Below are 19,149 nucleotides of genomic sequence, written 5' to 3' on the forward strand. Positions count from 1 at the left end.
TTCTCTGCAGTCATGGCAAAGTATCTTCCCAAAATGCTCAAACAGAGGCATGAGGAGAGCTCATGCACATGTAAATAGGAGAAATGCAGTGCAGCTTCTTAACACCTTGCTGCTGTCATCTTTGTCCTCTTCTTGTGTGTGTGTGCTGCAACTATTACCTGAGCTGAAATGTCCTGTATTGATAAATAGTTAAATGTAACTGCTAGGATTGGTGAAATGATGAATTTCAGTAACTGAATAGAGTCTGCAAACAGCCAAGCAGCAACATGAAGTTAGGAAAACAAAAGATATTAAGCTTCTTGTTAGAGGAGCAGTTTGTGAAAACGAGCGTGGCTCTGTTTGAAGTACAGCCTAACTGTCAAAACTGCAAATGCCCTGGTTCTAAAGGCTTTATTGTAGTGACTGATTAAGCAAATAGTTACTGAAATTTGAATGAACTGCTCTTGAAATCAGTGTTTGATGATGGAGGGCTGGGTCTTATTCCAGCTGAGGAGCAAATTGAATGTGGACAGAGAAGTAAGCTACTTTTTCTAAATACACAACATCAAAGTCAATAGAAAAGCTTTGCCTTTTCTAGGCCTTTAATGGGTGAAAATGCAACTCTGATGATTAATTTATTTTCTACTTTTACTGTAGTTAGAAGACAAAAAACAAATAAAATACTGTCTTAGATACTCATCTCTGGTTTTGGTATGTGTTTTGTAAATGACTCCTTGATAGCAAAATGAAGTATGTTACAGAATTTAGTGTGCAATCACTGTTAACTTCTAATTTAGTGGTGAAATACAGTATAATTAGTTGCAGATTAGTTGCTTTTTAGGTTCACAGCATGAGGCTTTTTGTCATTATGGCTACAAAAATATATTCTTGTTTTAAGGATATTGTACTATATTATTTACTTAATCTCAGAACTTCTTGGAACTCACAGATCCTTCCACTAAATTGACAATTGGTGGTACAGGGTTGCCTTTTTTGGTTGAGACTTCTTTGTCAGCAGTTGTAACTATTTGCAAAATGCTTTAAAGTTGTAACTGTTTTTAACAGGGATAAGTCAGTGATTTTTAACAGGGATAAGTCAGATTCCTGTTGTTACTGATCTTTTCCAGTTCATTAGCCAGAGGGATGTTAGTTCCTCTGTTGAGAGAGACCTGCATGGGGACAGTGGTAGCCTACTCAAGAGTGAGTTTATTTGTACTTTTTAGGGCTCCCATTTCTAGGACCAATCATCAATACACAGAAGCTCTCGAGAATTATTGTTTCATTGAGACATTAAAAACACACAAAAAATCCTAAACACCTCCAAAGCCTCATGTTTAACATTTGGGGGTGCAGAACCCTCTCTTGGGAGTTCCTTGTCTTTGCCATTGTGCTTATCCTGTCCCCAGCAGGTCAGGACAATTTTCCCCTGCAGACCTGTGCCCAGATTTGAGCTCGCTCTGTGCTGTATCTGATCCCACCAGCACCAGAGTGAAGGAGCTGGGAAGCAGACTCCAGGCTGGCTCAGTGCCTGGATGGGGTTGGCATCAGTTCTGGAAGCCCAAAGTGTCACCTGCATGAGTTTGCATCTGGACCATAATGCCTTTCATGCCAGCTCCCCTTGGGCACAGAGCTGGGGGGTGAATTATCATCTCTGGCTTTTATATTTTCTTCCTTGATTATGGTCAAATTTGCCTTTCATTATTACGAGTTGCAGGTAATGAAAATGTGGCCTCAAGAGCGTGTTCACTGGAGCTAGAATTTCATGGTGTTTGGCTGTGGTTTCTTGTTTTAGTAAGGGTGGTTTTTTTTTTAGGTTTTGGTCTTCTTTTTTTTCCACAGTGAGACAAAGTGGAATCATTTTCCATGTCCTCAGCAGTTTCTAGGCTGTGCTAAGAATATGCTTACCTTTCTGATACAGGCACAAACATCCAGATATAGTGAGAGATACTGTTAAGAATGCCCACCCTGACACAGATAACAGGGTATTTTTATGGCATTAATCTCTAGTTTACTGTGTAGAGCTGTTTCCAGGCTGCTGAATCAGAGGATATGCTAAAGATTGACGTTAGAGAATGGGAATTAGTCATGTTGAACAGAACTGAAAAGCGTAGTGGGGTCAAAACTACAGGATAAAGACTTTTGTGATGAGCAATGCCCTCAGGAAATTTATTCCTTCTATATCATGTTCCTCAGTCTTTCTCACTGTACAAATAACATACCAAAAGACAGAGTGTTGAAAGTGTTTTAAGGTAGAAAGCAGCATGCAGTAATGTCGATGCTGTGGAAGGGGGTAATTAATGCACAGCAAAACAGGCTGCATGTTGTCAAAGATAAGTAAGTATAAACAGATGATTCCTCCCAGCTAAAATCCCAGCCTGCAGCCAAAGGACTGGCCTAGAATACAGCAGATGGAAACCCAGGCACTTCTCCTTGCTGCAGCTTGGAAACTTGATGGAGAAGGAAGGGTTGCAAATGGAGAGGAAATAGTGGTTTGTGCTGTGCCAGGGCTGTCCTCCTTGGTGGGAAGGTCCATCGGAGGTGGTGTGCTCCGTGCTGCCCTGGGACAGCATCCAGCCCACAAACCTGGGGCTCTCTGTGCAATGTGCTGCTGCTTTTGTCCTTCCCAGGCCGAGGACCGAGCAAAGAAGAGTGACAGCATCCAGCCCTGCCTGTGGCCGGCGGCGCTGGGACACGAGGCCACCCCGCAGGCCAGGATGGGATCCGGGAGCAGCTCCAGCCCCTGCACCCCCGCACCACAGAGAGCCCTGCTAGTGCAGGTACTGCACCCGCCTGGGGAGGAGGGCCAGGGCTGGTTCCAGGCAGGACAGCCCATCAGAAACACCATTCCCTTCTGGCACAGAGGACTGAGGCATGTGCAAGCCAGCTCTGAGGTTTTGTGGTGCCACCTCTGCTGCTGAGTTCTGTGTAGAATTATACTTAAACACTGCAGATCAGGGTTAGATAAGAGTTATTTTTTATGCTTGGTTGTTGATTCCATGAAGCTCCTCTCAGATGTTTCACAGGAAGTGTGAGTGACAGTGCTGTTGCAGTCCCTGGATGATGTATTATTTATATGATGCCATAAATGTATATGGTACTTTACAAAAAAAGTCTAAACCCAGAATTTTTATGAGTGAAACCATGTAAGCAATCAATATTTTTATTGATCTTATGAAATAATCTGTAAGTATGTGGAGATACAATAAGGAGCAATGCAGAATCAGATTTTACCTATGCATATAGCCCAGAAAGTCTTGAGTCTTTAAAAATGTCAGTATTAGAGGTAGAAGTGGGATCTAAACAGTACCTATGTAGTGAAAACAGTCTGATGAAGTTCTGCATTGGAATCCTTCTCTCAAAACGTTTTAGCTCCTGATATTTTTACCAGTTCTGGAAGAGGTGATTCATGGTTCTCACAAAGTGCCCAAAAATTGGGCTTCCTTTCAACATCCTACTCACAGTGTATGAAGGAAGTAGCTTGGACTGCAGGGTTTTTTTCTCTAGTCTCTTGTGAAATGACTGTAAGTGTATGTGAGCAAATGAGAAACAAAACAGCAAGTAAAAATGGAGCAAACTGCTATAAGTGTGAGCACAACTCATTTAGCCTGGATATCTCCACTTGTTCTAAAGGTGTGCAGTGGCCAGAATAATCTTATTGCTGGTACATTTTACATAGTATTTCATAAGTAAATTTCATAGTATTTCATAGTATTTAATTTTTGCATTCATTCAGCTTCTCAGTCACAGCACTAGTTTTATTCTTGGCAGCTTTCAGTTTCTGCTGGACTCCTGGATGGATGGATGGATGGACAGTTTTTGTATGCATCTCTCCAGTTGCTTCTGTGGGATTTAACTAGTGCTACCCACAGGAGAGTGACTTTCAAATCAGCCTTAGGCATTGTTTGTGTGCTTCTGTGGCATGTTGTGACCTCCTTCTGCTCTGGGTCATGGAGTCAAAGGGGGAAGGTCAGGCTGCAGAGGAGGATGGGTTATTGGTGGCAGCTCAGCTGCTTTCAGAGCATGTCACACTGCCTCACCAAAGCAGCAGCGTGGGCCTGTATGCTTCTCTGAGCATACCTGCAATTATGGGTTACTGCTGTGAGATCAGGTTGTATTATCCTAAATGTTTCTTAAACTCATTGTTGATTTGGCTTGGCACGAGCTTCAGGTGAACATCCTGCATGAAAGGTCACAGAGTTATAGGATGGTTTGGGTCAGAAGGGACCTCTAAGAGTCACTTAGCCCAACCTCCCTACCATGAGCATTTTCAACTAGATCAGGGTGCTCAGAGCCCCGTCCAGCCTGGTTTTGAGTGTTTCCAGAAATGGGGCATGTGCAGCCTCTCTGGGCAACCTTCTTTGGTGTTGTACCACCCTCATCATAAGAATTTCTTTCCTTACTTTCCTAAGTCCTGAGCCATATCCCTCAGGACTATGAACTCCACCAGTGTGTGATCACTGCAGCCCCAGCTGCCTCCAGCCTTGAATTCACTGATTAGCTCCCCTGTGCTGGTGACCCTCAGGACCAGTATTGCATCCCCCCTGGCAGGGCTGCCTATCACCTGGCTGGAAAAGTTACCCTCTGTGCATTCCAGGACTCTGCTGGATTGCTTTCAGCTCACCGTGCTGCTTTCCCAGCAGATACCAGAGTAGCTGAAATTCCCCAGCAGGAGGATCTGGGGAAGCAGCTCTCCCCTATCTTGCTTTGGTTTGTGCCCTGCAGCGAGTCTCAGAGTCTGAGAGTCTGGGAGGTGGATAATAGCTGGCTCTTAGTGTCTCTGAGTCAAAGCCTTCCTGTGCCTTTCCTCTTCAGGTTGTTTTGCTGTTTGGTGATGATGGAAAAATCACCAGAAACAGATGTTGTGAGGAGAAAGGCCTCATTTCACCTGATAGCTTTTACCTGGAAAAATATTTATGTTTGTCTTCTCACATCCTTTTTTTTCCAGCTCCTGTTTGTTGTTTCAAGTCACGAGTACTGTAAGTGGGCTGAGTTGATGGCCTGGCTTGCAGCATCAAATCACTGGAGAGCTATTGCAAGGTCTACAAGAAGGACATTTGTATCTTAGCCTTGGGCAGAGGCCGGCAGCTTCCCTGAGGCAAATATTTCAGCCCTGTAATAGCAGTGGGAGCATCCATAGTTTATTGCAGGGCATTTGGGATTCTGCAGGAGTACAGTTTGCTTTACAGAGGGTAGTCTTGCCCTGCTTGGGAGTCTCTCCTGGGATGAGAGGTTGCTTCATCTGGGACAAGTGATCATTCTTCTGCACCCTCTCAGTGCTTTCCTTTTTTGTAGCACTTGTCCGAGCTGCTGAGGGGAGTGGTGAGGAATGAAGCAGTATTTTCCAACTTCTTTCATGTTTCTTAATGGAGACTACACTACAAAAAATATATGCTGTTTAGGGTGATGGTGTTACTTAAGGATAATAGCAGCAAGTGATGCACAGTGGTTGCCATGTGATTTCAGTCTCTGCTGGGAGGTGCCCTGGTACCCCTCACAAGGCAGAGCTCCAGCTGACAGTGCATGTGGACAGGGAGAAGCCCATCTGTGCTGCTGCCTGCTGTGTTCACATGGACTCCACATGAACTTCAATGGGTAATTTATAAATCCCCTGAAGAGTTATTTTTCCCTTTGCTGGTTGGGAGCAGCTGTTGCTGCTAATGGCAGCATGTTTGGACATGCTGCCTGCATTAACTGGATGAGGTGTTTAGGCAATACAAGTGATGGGTCAGGTAGTCACCTGGAGATTAAAAGACACAGAAATATACTTGTGAAATCCAGTATGTGGGTGCCTAGTTGATTTAAAATAAAAGTGAACTGTGGAGTTGAAATGCAAGCTGAATTCATCACAGATGCTGCACTGAAGAACTTCTAGCCAGGTTTGTCAGAGAGGGATCATCTGCCAGCACTGCTCTGCTCAGACAAAAATTACTTTTTATTTTCAACAGTCATATTCTGTGAGATCTTGTGGCGCATCATGGATGCCCAGATCTCTCTCAGAATTATTTCACTGAAAAACTTCACACAGCTCCTGAGGTAAAAGGAGCATGATTTTTCAGTGCCTTCCATCCTACCTGTCTGCTGAGGGAAATGTGAGATTCAGAGTATACCAATTCCACCTGCTTTGTACAGGTTTGTGTTTGCTGCAGTACATAGCAGCACACTTACAAGAAAAACAATTTAAGGTTCAAATCTCAATAGTTTAGAATCATTGTTAGGTGGAGAGGTTTAAATTATTTTCCCTATGCAAACCTAAGGAGAATATCAAACACTGATTTTGGGGGTTATCTGTGATGATTTTGGCTTGCTTGTGGGAGCAGGTGTCTGTTCCTGGCTTTACACAGAACTGGTGTACTGGGCAGAGTTTGGATTCACTCAGTCACTTGTATCATGACTCAGCAAAGCTTATCCATGCTTTTAAACACTTCTCTGGGAATCAGCAGGACTCAACGGCTGGAATTTAAAAAGAAATATATGTATCTTGTTGAAAAAGTGGCAAGGAAAAGAAAATCCTCCTATATTCTGATAATAATACACCTGCTACAAAACCTGTTTCTGTACCCACAATGGATCTCTTCAGGTGAGCACTTTGCTGCTCAAATAATTCTGGTTAAATAAAAACTATTATTAGAGACAATCTTGTTGGACAAAAAGGTATTTTGAAAGGACATAGATTATGTTACAACTGCTGAAAAAGCTGTTTTCTGTAAAGAGAGTCAACAGAACATATTGTCCCAAAAAGGCAGGAAAAGCACCTGAATAACTAAGTGAACTTCTCAGGACTGGTTTTGGCTGTTGACTTTGTCATACAGGTCTGGGAGGTTGCAATGAGACATCTTTGACATCTTTTTTCTAGTTTTAGAATTACTGCTTGTCAGTATTTAATTGACATTGAACATTGTTCCCATGAAACTTAGAAAGTTCATAATCCTATTATCTTCTTGAAAGCTGTGTGAAGTTCTAGTTACTGTGGTTTACTTTCTAGGATGGAGAAACTGGATAATTTTGTAGACTTACCTGATAAATCAATAATACTCATTTGAGTCATTTTTTGGGGAAAGTGTACTGTAAGTGCCTTTGGTTTAAGTTGCAGTAACTCAGTTGGGACACAGGAATTTGAACTCTGACCGAGAAAAGAATTGCAAACTTCATTCTTAGGCCTTGGAGGGTTGGAGGTGCTGATCTTGCCCTGTGTTTGAGGAAGAGGCACCTCCCAGAGAGCCCTGGCCTAGCACTGCATGGGAGATCAGACAAGGTGAAGCACAGAGTGGTACAGCTTCAGGCATTTCTCTAATACTTCTTCAATTTCTGTAATATCTGATTCCAGGATAGCAGAATCTGCCCTGCAGACAGGCCCAGCTCAGACAGGGTTCCTGTGTGTTCTTGGTCTTGTGTCCAAGAGGATTTCTCATTTCAGGGAGGCAGTACTCTCAGCTGACACACTTAACTCTGAGTTTCTTCCTCTTTGGCAGACACTGGGGTAGCAGATCATCAGAGTGTAGATTTCTTCTTTTACATACAGAAAGAATCAGATATTTTAGCTTGAGTTTTGTACTGCTTACTTCTTGTTCCCTTAGAGTGAAGACTTTGTAAGGAAGTAACTTGATTCCTTCCCCTTCCCATGCTGTGATTGGGGTTTTTGCTATCCTAGTGCTCTAACTGGACACCTTTAGGGGTGTTTTAAACACAGGTGGCTGCATTGGAATCACCTGGCCTTGACCACCCATGAGGATGTAATCTGAGCATAATTTCATTCTTTCTTACTGCATTCTCAAGTTTGATCTTTCTTTCTTTTTTTCAAGTAATTGAAAACTTTGTCTCAGAGGAGGACCAGGGTCCCCTCATTATAACTGGAGCACTTAAAGGTGCTTGCAGCTCGCAATTTGCCTCCAGTGACTGTGGGTTGGTGGTGGTCATGCAAATACTTGGATGTCAACATCTAAGTTAGGGGAGGTGGGTTCCCACAGTGATTAGATTAGGGAAATTCTGCAGTGGGAGCATTGTCCAGGTTTGAATGAAATGTAGTGACTCCACAGTATTTTTTTGCATCATCCAGGTAGTTAGTTCCCTGTGCATTGCCAGTGACCTGTTTGCTTCTCCATAGATTTAAGAAAGGGGTGTGTGAGTATGTATATATATATATATGCATACACAGAGAATAGATTTTTTTACTATTTCTTTTTGTTGTACCCTTCACCTTGGGATATGTGTGCCTAACATGCTAACCTGCTGGAAATGAGTAGCTCACTGCACAGTGAACAAGGTGAGTGGGGCTCTATCCAGGCACAATATTCCTGCTGTGCTTAGTAAATATTTAATCTCCCAAGCAGAACCATTGATCTCTGTTGCGACTGCAACCTGTTAGGTAGGCAGGGAAGTGCAATTCACCATGTGTTTTGTTTGCTTCAAGTGTGAGAATTTCCGGGCTAGTAAGGACGTGTACCACAGCAGCTCCCTGTCAGACATGGTGACAGCACCGCTCAGCCCCGGGCAGGACGACGTGTTCTGGAGCACGAGCCACAGCAAAGAGCAGCCCCCAAAGGTGGGTAAAACTCGGGGTGTTCGGCTCTCTTGGGGGTTGATTGCACTGCACTGTCATATCCACCCTCTGCACTTCATGAAACTCTGAAAATCACATTGCTTGTACATGAACTGGGTCACACTAATCTAGAAAGAGAGATGCAAATTTGCAGGGAGGTTGGTGGTGTGGGTTTATGTGTATGTGTATGTCGTGGTTTCACACTGGCCAAATGCCAGGCACCCACAAAAGCCGTTCACTCACCTTCTTCTCCTCTCAGTTGGGCAGAGGAGAGGGAAAAAAAAATTAACAAAGAGCTTATGAGTTGAGATGAGGTCTGGGAGAAGACATTCTAAGGGCAAAACAGGTTCAAATTTAAAGGTATAAAGTAAATTTATTATTAACAGAGTCAGAGGAGGGTAATGAGAAGTAAAATAAGCCTTTAAAACACCTTTTTTCCTTTCAGCCCATCCCTCCTTCCCACCAACAGTGCAGGGACACAGGGCATGGGGGTTTGGGTCAGTTCATCACCTGAGACCTTCTGTTTGCTCAGGGAGAGGAGTCTTTGCTGTGCCATGGGGTCCCTCCCATGGGCATACAGTCGTCCCAAAACTGCTGCAACATGGGTCACTCATCCAGAGGGTGCTGTCCTCTAAGGACAGGCTGCTCTCGTTTGGAAGCAAGGGCTCTCTCTCTGTCTCTGGCAGCAGGGGCCCTCTCTCTCCATTCGGGTCTCTCACTGGATCACAGCTTTCTCTGGCATCCTCCCACTCTGGTGTGAGCACTTTTCCCACAGGCTGTGAGTGGATCTCTGCATCCCCCGTGGACTTCACACACTACAGGGGGACAGTTTGTTTCACCATGCTCCTCACCATGGCCTGCAGAGGAATCTCAGCTCCGGCGCTTGGAGCACCTCCTCCCCCTCCTTCTTCACTCACCTTGGTGCCACCATGTTGTTTTCCCCTCACATGTCCGCACTTCCTCCTCTTCTCTGACTAGAAGTAAAACTGCTGCCCGTGGGTACCATTGCCAACAAGTTCCACCAATTCCAAGATTCCTACAGGACCCCGCAGCACCGAGAGGTTGATCTCGTTTAGGTTGGGTGTCGGGGAGTCACTGGCCATGTTTTCCCTGCTGCCCAGGTGGCCCCGCTGCCGTGGTGTGGGCGGTGGCGGCCGCGGCGCTGGCGCTGTTTAAGGCCTCTCTCGGGGCAGGGCACCGGGAAGGAGAAGCCGCTGCCGCCCCGGCCCTTGTGCCCGCAGCGGGGCTGCCTGGGGCGGCCGTGCAGGCAGGGCTCGCTGCAGGCCGCACCGAGATGGCGGCGGCTGCGGCGGCACATCGCCGGGGCTGGGCCGGGATGGCCCTGGCGGGGGCACCTCGCCAGCCCGGACAAAAACTGCCGTGTGCTCTTTTGATTTTCCTCTTAAATGTGTCATCACAGAGGTGTTACCAACCTCTCTAACTGGGCCAGCAGCATGTCCATCTTCAGAGCCAGCAGAGATCGGCTCTGTCGGACGTGGTGGAAGCTTCCAGCTGCTCCTCACAGAAGCCACTTCCATGGCACCTCCCACTACAAAAACCAGCCTGTGCCAAATCAACACAGTGTATAATATCTGCACACATACAATATCTGCAGGATCTGTGATTGCAGACACACCTCTTTTGTTAGACCAGGTATTTATAGCAGCCTGTTTGGTAAAAAGGTCTGGATTGTTTTGGAAAGGTTATTAGTTTGTGTAATTGAGGTGGTGGTGTATTTCTCTTTCTAACAGAATTTCTAAGAAGAAGTCCAAGACTATTTGAGGAATTCATATGCCCATGTGTGTATTTAGTTTATTACTTTGCAGTTGGGGTGTGTGTGTCTCATTCCCCAGCCTGTGGTAACAACAAAAGGTAATCCACCAGCTGGGGAAAGCTTCATTCAGTGACTGCAGGTGCCTTTCACTGCTTTAAATATTGATCAAGAATGATACTGACTCTGAGGAAAGGTGCAACCCTCTTTCTGTCTGCACCCTGATAGACTGCACAGGCTGAGAGCAAGCTGGAAGCACCTGCTGCTGACTTGCAGCTTCCAGTGCTGATATCATGGACTACCTCCCCACAGGTCGCACTGAACTATTGTTCATTTCTGTTGGTTAGTCTTATTTTTTCATTGATACAGGATAATCATTAAGTTTATTGACTGAATCTACAATATCAATAGCAACCTTGAAATGTTTGATTAAATCCTTAAGGTTCCAGAAAGGACAACCTCGAAATTTTACAGCAGGGATCAGCCTGGCCATCAGAGATGCCTTTCAAGGTAAGCTCTAAAGTGTTTTATGCTTATTCTAAAACTAAGCGTACACTCTATACTTTATACACATACACTGTGCTTATACTGTGTTTTATGTTTAAAGTAATTTTTTAATGCTGCTTTATTGTCAATAGGAAAACCGAAATATCTGACAGATGCTCTACCTCAGTGCCAGTGGCACTGGTTTCAGAGGAGAGTCAGGTGTCTGGATGCTTTGGAGCCTCAACTTCTTGTACAGGCACTTTTAATTTCAGCTTGTGTTGCTTGTTTTGCCTTGAGTAGCTTGAACAGGCAGCTTGTAGATGTATTGTGACAATTTTGGCAGTCTGCCCTTAAGGCTGGTGTACTTTTTTCATATCCCAGGAGAAAAGACCAAGGATATCTAGAGCTCAGCAGTAAAGGGCAGCCCCCACTGGATGTCTAATCAGGGAACAGAATGGGTTGGAGAGACTGGAAAGTGAAGTAGATTTAGCTGAAATTACAAAGTGATGTGCAGCATTTCTGATGAGTCAGAGTCAGAAACATCATCTGAAATAACTTTCAAGTGAAATCAAGCCCTACATGCTCCCCACTTGGGAATTACAGGAGGCAAAGCAGAAAAGAAATGTATAAGTAATTGTCAGTGTTACAAATGAGTGACTTCTGGGACTGGGTTTCTGGTTGAGCCACTGGCTTGGCAACTTATTTTACTGTTCAATGCATTTCTTTCTCCATTGATAGGTGACTGCTGATGTATCTTCTAGGAAGGTAGTGGAGCAGTTCTCTTGAGTTGTAAAGCCATGAGATTTTGGAATGAGACTGAGTTGTAAAGCCATGAGATTTTTGACTCTGAAGAGTCCAAGGGAGATGTAATACAGAAAGATATTTTCTAATGACTTGGGAATCTCTGTAGTCTCCCAGAATGACTGCCCAGAGGAAACTGTCCCCTCCATCATCTCTCACTCCTGGGTGGCCCTGCTTGGAGCAGCAGTGAAGATAAACTTCTTGTTATCCAGAGTGTGATCTCGTACTGTAACAGCAGGAGCTCAATCCTGTGGCCCAGGAGCTCTGTTCCAGTCTCTGTTCCTGCACACGAGAGTCTCATCTGCTTTTTGTCTTTCTGTTCAGTAACACTCATCAGTCATCCCCTGGGGGACATGCTCTGAAGCTGAACAGTAGCAGCAGCACTCCTGGCACCAAGCAGTGGGAGATGGGATCTCATCAGAGCAGCTGGTCAACAACCTCAGGTGATTCCTAAGTCAAAGATCCATCAGTCAGAATGTACTAAACTCGTGTCACATGAAATGGTCTTCTGCAGGGTGTCAAGTTCTGCATTGCAAATGGGATATATCCTTTTAATGACATCCTCTGCTGAGAGGCTTTTGAAAGCCCTCTGGATTATATGGTCTGTGTTCCTAAAATATAAGTGCTTCCTCCTTTGAGTTAGAAAAGTGACTGTGAATATATTTTCATATGGAAATTTGAATTGCCTCAATTAAGAATTGGACAAATACCATTTCTGTTGCAGTTAGTGACACAATTGAAATTCAGCAGAGCCAACATTCCAGAAATACAGATGTAATTCAATACTGATATTTGCTCATTGGCAAATTCTGCTCTTTGCACTGCCCACTGATAAGATGATACAGTTGAGCAGTTGATGTACACTAATATTTCTGCACTCTAATAATGTACTGGCAAAAGGAAGCATAAATCTCTGTCTAGAGCACATTATAAAATATTTCTCCAGTATTCTTTTATGTGCAGAAAGATAGTGGAATTAAACAAAAGGCAAAAGAAGTTAAAAGGAAGATAAAACCATCTGATTTAGGCGAAGTACAGCTTAGTAACCTCCTTTGCTGTCACTGGTAGTGGTGTAGGAATGCAGCAGCTTGCTTGTGGTTGTGAAGTGTTTTGCAGTACAGATTCTGGTTCCTGAGGTTCTGGCAGATGGGGATGTGAAGAAGTGGAGAGCTTTTTGCCTCTCTTGCTACTCTTGTGGGTGTTTCCTGTGGGTCAGCTGCAGGGCAGTTCTTGTGCCACAAGGCCTTGCATCCAGGTTGGCCACTAAAGATTGGGAACGTGGGGAATCACACATGCCCAAGTCGAAGCAGGGTGGATGCAAAAAATGTTCTGAAACCACCCCAGTGATCTTATGAGGTCATTTATTTTTATATTGAGGTTTACATTGTTAATTTAAAAGCCCTTGATAAATGAGAACAAATTGCTTATTTATTACACTTACACAATCAAGCCAGTTTTGCTTTTACTAGCTACACAGAATAGGAAGCTTTTCTTCAAGAGAAATCCAAAGCACACTTTAAATTGCTTGGGTTTTGTTTCTTTTTGCTCTTATGTCATTTTGTGTTTGAATAACAGAGCTGAACAACATGCAACAGCCCAGCTCAACTTTGCAATGTCCATGTGATATGTAACTCCTGTGCTATTTTGGCATGGGGAAACAAAAATCTCACCAGAAATGGAAAGAATAGAAAACCTCCCTTGTGGTTTAAACTGTCTCCTTGAGTTCTTAAGTGTCATTAAATTACAGCTAGTTCTGGCATACGGAATTTCAGATGGAGTTTGTTGCTTTCCCAAACCCACAGGGATAATGAACTGGAGGAAAGGGCTATAAATACTTTAAGGCTAATAGTTCTGCTGAGTTGCTTAGTTGCTTATTGACCAGTAAGGAGTTGTGAGTTTTGAAAGCTTTGCAAAATGGATGAAGACATGAAACCATTGTGACAAAATTAAATTACCAAATACAAATCTAATTTGTGTGAGCTTGAATTCTCCCCCTTAACTCACAAGGAGTCCTGTTGGTAACAGTGGGGCAGTCATGGGAGAAACTGCTGGAAAAGGCAAGTGTTGAGCTGGCCAGTGAGTCCCAGGGCAGGATGAGGGGACATGGCTTTCCCTCCTTTCCCTTGTGTCAGGGGTTGTGTGCAGAGCATCCCTTCAAGGCTTCTTTTGCTTTTTCCAGTGCTTGCAGGCAGTGGAGGCCCACATTTCACAGGTAGATTTGCAGTTTAGTGCAGCTGTTGCCCTCACCCAGTTAGGTTTAGATAATCACTTTGGACTGTTAAACAAAACTGGTTTTGTGTAACAGTTTTATGAAGGCCAAATCTTGGCAGCAGCTCTCTCCCAGAGGTGTGTAGGGGGGCTCAGGCTCCTGAGCTTTCTTGCTGATCCCTGTCTGCAGTCACAGGAAATAGCTGCCTGCCCTTTGGTGCTGGAGTATGACCAGCAGCTGATGATGTGATGAGCTGTCTCTCCTCAGGAAGAGGGTCAGAGGAAGAGATTGGGATGCCCTCACCTTTTCCCTTGCTCCCTTTCCGTTGAACTGTGGCTGATGTGCAGTGGGCGTGTGTTGCCAAGGGTTTGGTTTGTTTGTCTTACTCTTGCAGCATTAAAGTGCACCAGTATCAATTCATGTATGTAATATTGCAGCTTCTAGAGCCACTGGGAAACAAGCAATGAGATTTTCCTTTGCAACAAAGAGAAAAGAGAAGTTTGTCAGCAGAGACTGGTATCTGCTTTTGGGTCATAGCTATGTGTGCTTGTCTTGCTCTCTCACCTGCTGCATATACACTTATAAAAAGACAATTTTGGATTTTTTTTTACCCCCAGGGAATCCAGGACTGGCCAAGGCAGAGAATGTTTTGTCCCAGAACCATGTGCAGTTGCATCAGAAGCCTGAAAAAGTTTCTCATCCAGGCCAGATTGCAGTAGGTTCTTTTAAATCCTCTGATATTTTTGATTTGTCCATAATTTTCACCGAGGGGGTCTGTCTGTGCAGACAGCTCTGTTTTGGTGTGTGAGTTTGCTGTCACTCATGAGTCAGCCTGAGGGGTATGTGAGGCTGGCTCAAGCTCACTGCTCTCAGTCCAGGTCTGATTTGTGTCCAGCTCAGGTCCTCAGCAGAGTGTCCAGTTTTGGCTCAAGTCACTTTGCTCTGTGAGATACCCACCTGTGATAGACCAACAGAACCAGATCAGCTTCCTAGTAAAGCTTTTCTTGCTCTGAAAGTGACCATAACTGTATATGCTGGGACAGTAAAATACAGCAGGTGCTGTTTAACAATGGGTTCTTCAGCTGAGTTTTCTTTGCTCAGAGTCCAGGCTCCTTTGCCAAGGTGAAGGACAGTGCCAACTCCTTGTTAAAAGCAGCAGACTATTCCTCCTCAAGTGATGAAGTCAGCAGCAGCAGCAGCGATGAAGATGACACAAACCACACAAGGTTGGCTTCTTTATTATTATTATTAAGAATATTGTTCTTGTTGCACACTGCTAAATATCTAGAAAAAGTTGGCATGCCTAAATACTCCCCTTCCTTTGAAATTACTATCACTCATTTGTGTCAGTTGTAATTAAGCAATTTAATTGCATTTTAATGAACTCCTAGGGGTAAATGTTTGCTCCATCAGATGTGCACAGGGTAATAATGCACTTTGATGACTTGCTGCCCTGGGACAATGAGGAAATGTCTTGTTTTAACTGGATATACTGGGTAGTGCTCTTATAGGGATTACTTCACAATGATTTACATTTACATGGAATTTTTGAAATAAAAAAGAAGAGGGAAACAAAACTGTAAAAACTGTATGCCTTCATAACAAATACAGGTTACAGTGGAGAAAACAAGGCAAATATGACCCTTGATTTCACATAGTCTGTTCACTCTGGGAGAAATAATTGCCACTGAAAAGTTGATTTCTTCATCAGGGCTGTTTATAAAAAGGAGAGATGGTTTTGTAAAATGTGCTGTATTTTTCATACTGACATTCTGCATCTGCTGTGGCATGTCAGCTGATCCCACCTGAACTGTGTCTCTCTAGCTTTGCAGTTTGTCTTGCTAGTTTTGTGACTGACATCTTGTGGTATTCTACCTGTCATGTAAAATGTGAATTCTGCTGAGAAATAGTGGAGCAAGAATAGCTTGTTACTCCAAGAGAAGGGAGTCAGGGGGTCACTTGGCCACCTCTGCTGTTAGGAACAGCAAACAGAAACATTTTTTGTCTTGGTGAATAAAACTTACGATTTTCTTGCAAAGGGACTTCAGTTTGATTCAGGTTCTAGGATTTACTTTGAAGTACATCCCAAGGCCACAGAGCTCTCTGGGATGGGGCTCTTGCTCTTCTGACAGAATTACACATGCAGTTTTGTCAGGTGTCAGGCAGAGATGCCCAGATTTGGAGCATTGTTGGCAGGTTATTGTGTTGGGCTGGTACCAGTCCTTTCCCCTGTGCTGCTCTGAAGAGGTAGAATTTTTGTGCCTGCATATGCTCCTCATTTGCATTTCTGAAGTTCATTTTCAAAGCTGAAATGAGGAGAAAGAAGTTAAAAATCTTGTAGCTTATTCAGTGCACCTGAAAGAGCTGACTTTTACTGTAATGTCTTTGTTTTCCTACTGATCCTCTTCCAAACCACCTTATTCCGATCTGTAAAAAGTTTTATTCACTCTAGGTCGTAGAATTCATCCTAGACCTCAGAAAGACTCTACATAAAAATATGGATTTGCCCTGTAGCAATGACTTTGCTGTGTAAGTGTTAGATTGCTGTGATCCTTGCATGCTGTATGATTTGAAGGAGTGGTATCACTGCCTTTGGAACTCTGCATTTGTTGTTTGCATCTCCTCTGTGTCTGAGATCCACCCATCCTCTGGAGAGGTGCAATTAGGATGCTCCTTGTCACGTTTACCTTCCTGTGCACACAGCCACTGCAAGAGCCCCTGTAAAATCATATGTATAATCTTGCTATTAACAGAGTCCCTTCACCTTGGCTGAACATCATTTATATTAAAAGATACTTCAGGAAGTGTGTCCTGATTGCTGCCAAGTAAATAGCAAAAAGGACAGTGATCTGACTGAAAGGAGCAGCCAGTGTTCAAAGTGCATATTCTGGCTGAAGTGAAGGGTTTGGGGGTATTTTGCTCTCTAGAGCATGTAGGATCTGAAGCCCCTTGCACTCTGTGGGGCTCTGGCTGAAGCACCTTGGGCCAAGTTTTACTTGGCTACTGAAACCAAACTTTCCTGTTCTTGCCTGGGCTGTGGTACAGCACCTGATGTCCACACTCCAGCTTTCTGGAGGTGCCCAGTAGGACTACACTTGGGACATCTGCAAGAGAAAGAATTTCCTATGTTCTTGGATGAATCCTGGTAACCACCCTGAGAAGGCTCCTTTCTGAGGATGCTGGACTAAGGGCTGCTGTGTTTCACCAGTAAAGCAACTTCTGGTCTTGTTTTTCTTTGCAGTGAGATGAGCCAGAATTCTTCCTCACACACTCAAATTTTTTGTTTTAAAGAAACAAAAAACACTGGCTTTTGCCAGTCTATATGATTCAGTGTCTTACCTCCTTGTTTAGAACATATATTCCATTGCTGTTAATTTCTCCTACTTTATGGAAAGTGCTTCCTCCTCCAGTGCCTGCAGTATGTCCCTAAAACACTGAGTGTCCTGGGACTCATTTATATAGTTCAGTTTCCTCTCTTTGCTCTTTGATTGCTGTTTCCTACCAGCATTTGGACAAGGTGGATGCAGGTGTGTGCTTGGCTAGGAATTACTTTCTACCTCTCCTAAGTTGGATGTTGACATTATTTAAGAACAGCTGCTGTTTTCTTCCCTGGGAAGAACAGGTCCTGGCATTCACCATTGATTCTAATCCACATCTTGTCATTCCTTCTTAGTTTAGTGTGCAAATATTTACCCACTCACATAGAATGGGGAGACAATCCAAAACCAAAAAATAAACAACAAAAAGTGCCATAAAAACTTCTACTCCTACACACCCATCTTAAATCAGTAGGTCTTTCACCAAACCTTCTTTGTTATCACATGGGGCATCACTTAAAAAAATACATTACAGTCTGCTACCAGTTGGCACATAGCACTGTAGAGCCCTTCACACTGGCTGAATCCAGTCAATTTTATAGTTACTGGAAAGGAGGCAAAAATGTAATAGGCTTAAATGGATTGAAGTAAAAAGATATGAGTATAAATAAATAAATGGGATAAATAAATCATATGAGGTGGAAGTGTGCAGAAATGGGGCCAAGACATGTTTGAAGCAGTTCCACTTGGGTGAAAAAGTTTAAAATGCAAAGATACCTCAGGCAGTGCAGGAAGCAGTGATGTACTGGGAATTCACAACACACACTTGCCTTGTTCTCACTCTTGCTTTTGCTATCAGCTTTTGATCACTGTTGAGGATGGGAGGCTGGGCTTGGGGGGCTCTTGGCCCCAGCCAATCCAGCAGCTCTTGCTTTCTTCTGTCTCTCTGTGTACTGGGCAACATTTTCTGGGTTTCCTTTTAAGGTGAGGAAGTCTATGTTTCAGGGACTGATTCAGAGGATGAAATTCCAGTGTAGCCTGTCCCAGTAGGCACTGGCAGAGAGGTCCCTGACAGCAGCACATGGCAGAGCAGCTGCTGCTCTCTCTGGAGAGCAGGGTGGCTCATAATTACACCCCACAGGGGAATATATGACAGGAGCCAGAAGTTTTGAAGTAGGCACTTCCCAAATGACAGCTTGAGGGACTTGCCTGAGTCATGCAGTGTCTGAAAGATGATTGATGAAGTTCAGGGAGATGAAGGGATGTTCTCTGTCAAGGTGGGGAGAGCTTCCTGCTGTGTGTGAGTGGTCCTCAGGCACAAGCCCATTCAGGCAGATCCACAGACTAATCAGCTTGCTTTTGTACAAGAACCTTTGAGTGTAACTATTGAATGTTAATTATGTTCACATTTGAACATGGCTATGTGTAGTTTTTTTTTTCCTTTTTTTTCCTTTTTTTTTTCCCTGAAGTAGTTCTGTTCATTAATTGGAGTTTGTTACCAGGCAACTGCTAAGCGGCAGAATTGCAGATTTCTCAAGGACAAGGGTACCAGATGGAATTGAACTGAAACCCCAAAGCACCGTGGCAGAACAGAAGGTAATTTGGCCATTTGTAAGGGGGTGGGTACAGTGAGGGGGAGTCAGGTCATTAATGTGCATGATAGACACCATATCCATTACTTCTTGGGAGAATTCTCACTCTGAAGTCCTGCTCAGTCATTGCAAATTATAGCTGTAAGCCTTGGGAAAAAAAAGTGTAGTTTCAGGTTTTGTACTTCCTGTAGAAAAGCTTACATTTAGGTACAAAATTGCAGTTCTTTATTTGTCCTTCTTATTGACCTGTAGTAGTTTCTGATGTCAAGGTATTTTGTGAAGGCGCTGGACAAAAAGCACTCTCATTATTGTTGGTGTGCATTGCTGCTACTTTTAAAAAGTCTTGACTTCTTTTTATTCCAGTTTAAAGTGAACTACCTCCTACTGCTTAAAATATTACCGGAACAGGGGAAAACCACTTTATCTCTCCCTACTGGCTTAGGGAAAATTCCTGTCTT

At 43.8% G+C, this 19,149-nt stretch overlaps 1 protein-coding gene across 2 annotated transcripts in view; it reads left to right on the plus strand.

Moving 5' to 3' along the window:
* Positions 1 to 19,149, plus strand: part of NRK (Nik related kinase) — an 87,704-nt gene that overhangs the window by 47,875 nt on the left and 20,680 nt on the right. For both annotated transcript variants that reach the window (XM_053955510.1, XM_053955511.1), the window contains exons 15-21: positions 2,607 to 2,756; positions 8,387 to 8,518; positions 10,729 to 10,796; positions 11,898 to 12,016; positions 14,400 to 14,497; positions 14,884 to 15,008; positions 18,602 to 18,695. In XM_053955510.1, the coding sequence (XP_053811485.1) occupies positions 2,607 to 2,756; positions 8,387 to 8,518; positions 10,729 to 10,796; positions 11,898 to 12,016; positions 14,400 to 14,497; positions 14,884 to 15,008; positions 18,602 to 18,695 (786 nt within the window). The remainder of the gene's footprint in view (positions 1 to 2,606; positions 2,757 to 8,386; positions 8,519 to 10,728; positions 10,797 to 11,897; positions 12,017 to 14,399; positions 14,498 to 14,883; positions 15,009 to 18,601; positions 18,696 to 19,149) is intronic.

The sequence above is a fragment of the Vidua chalybeata genome, chromosome 14, assembly GCF_026979565.1.
Source record: "Vidua chalybeata isolate OUT-0048 chromosome 14, bVidCha1 merged haplotype, whole genome shotgun sequence".
Taxonomy (NCBI): domain Eukaryota; kingdom Metazoa; phylum Chordata; class Aves; order Passeriformes; family Viduidae; genus Vidua; species Vidua chalybeata.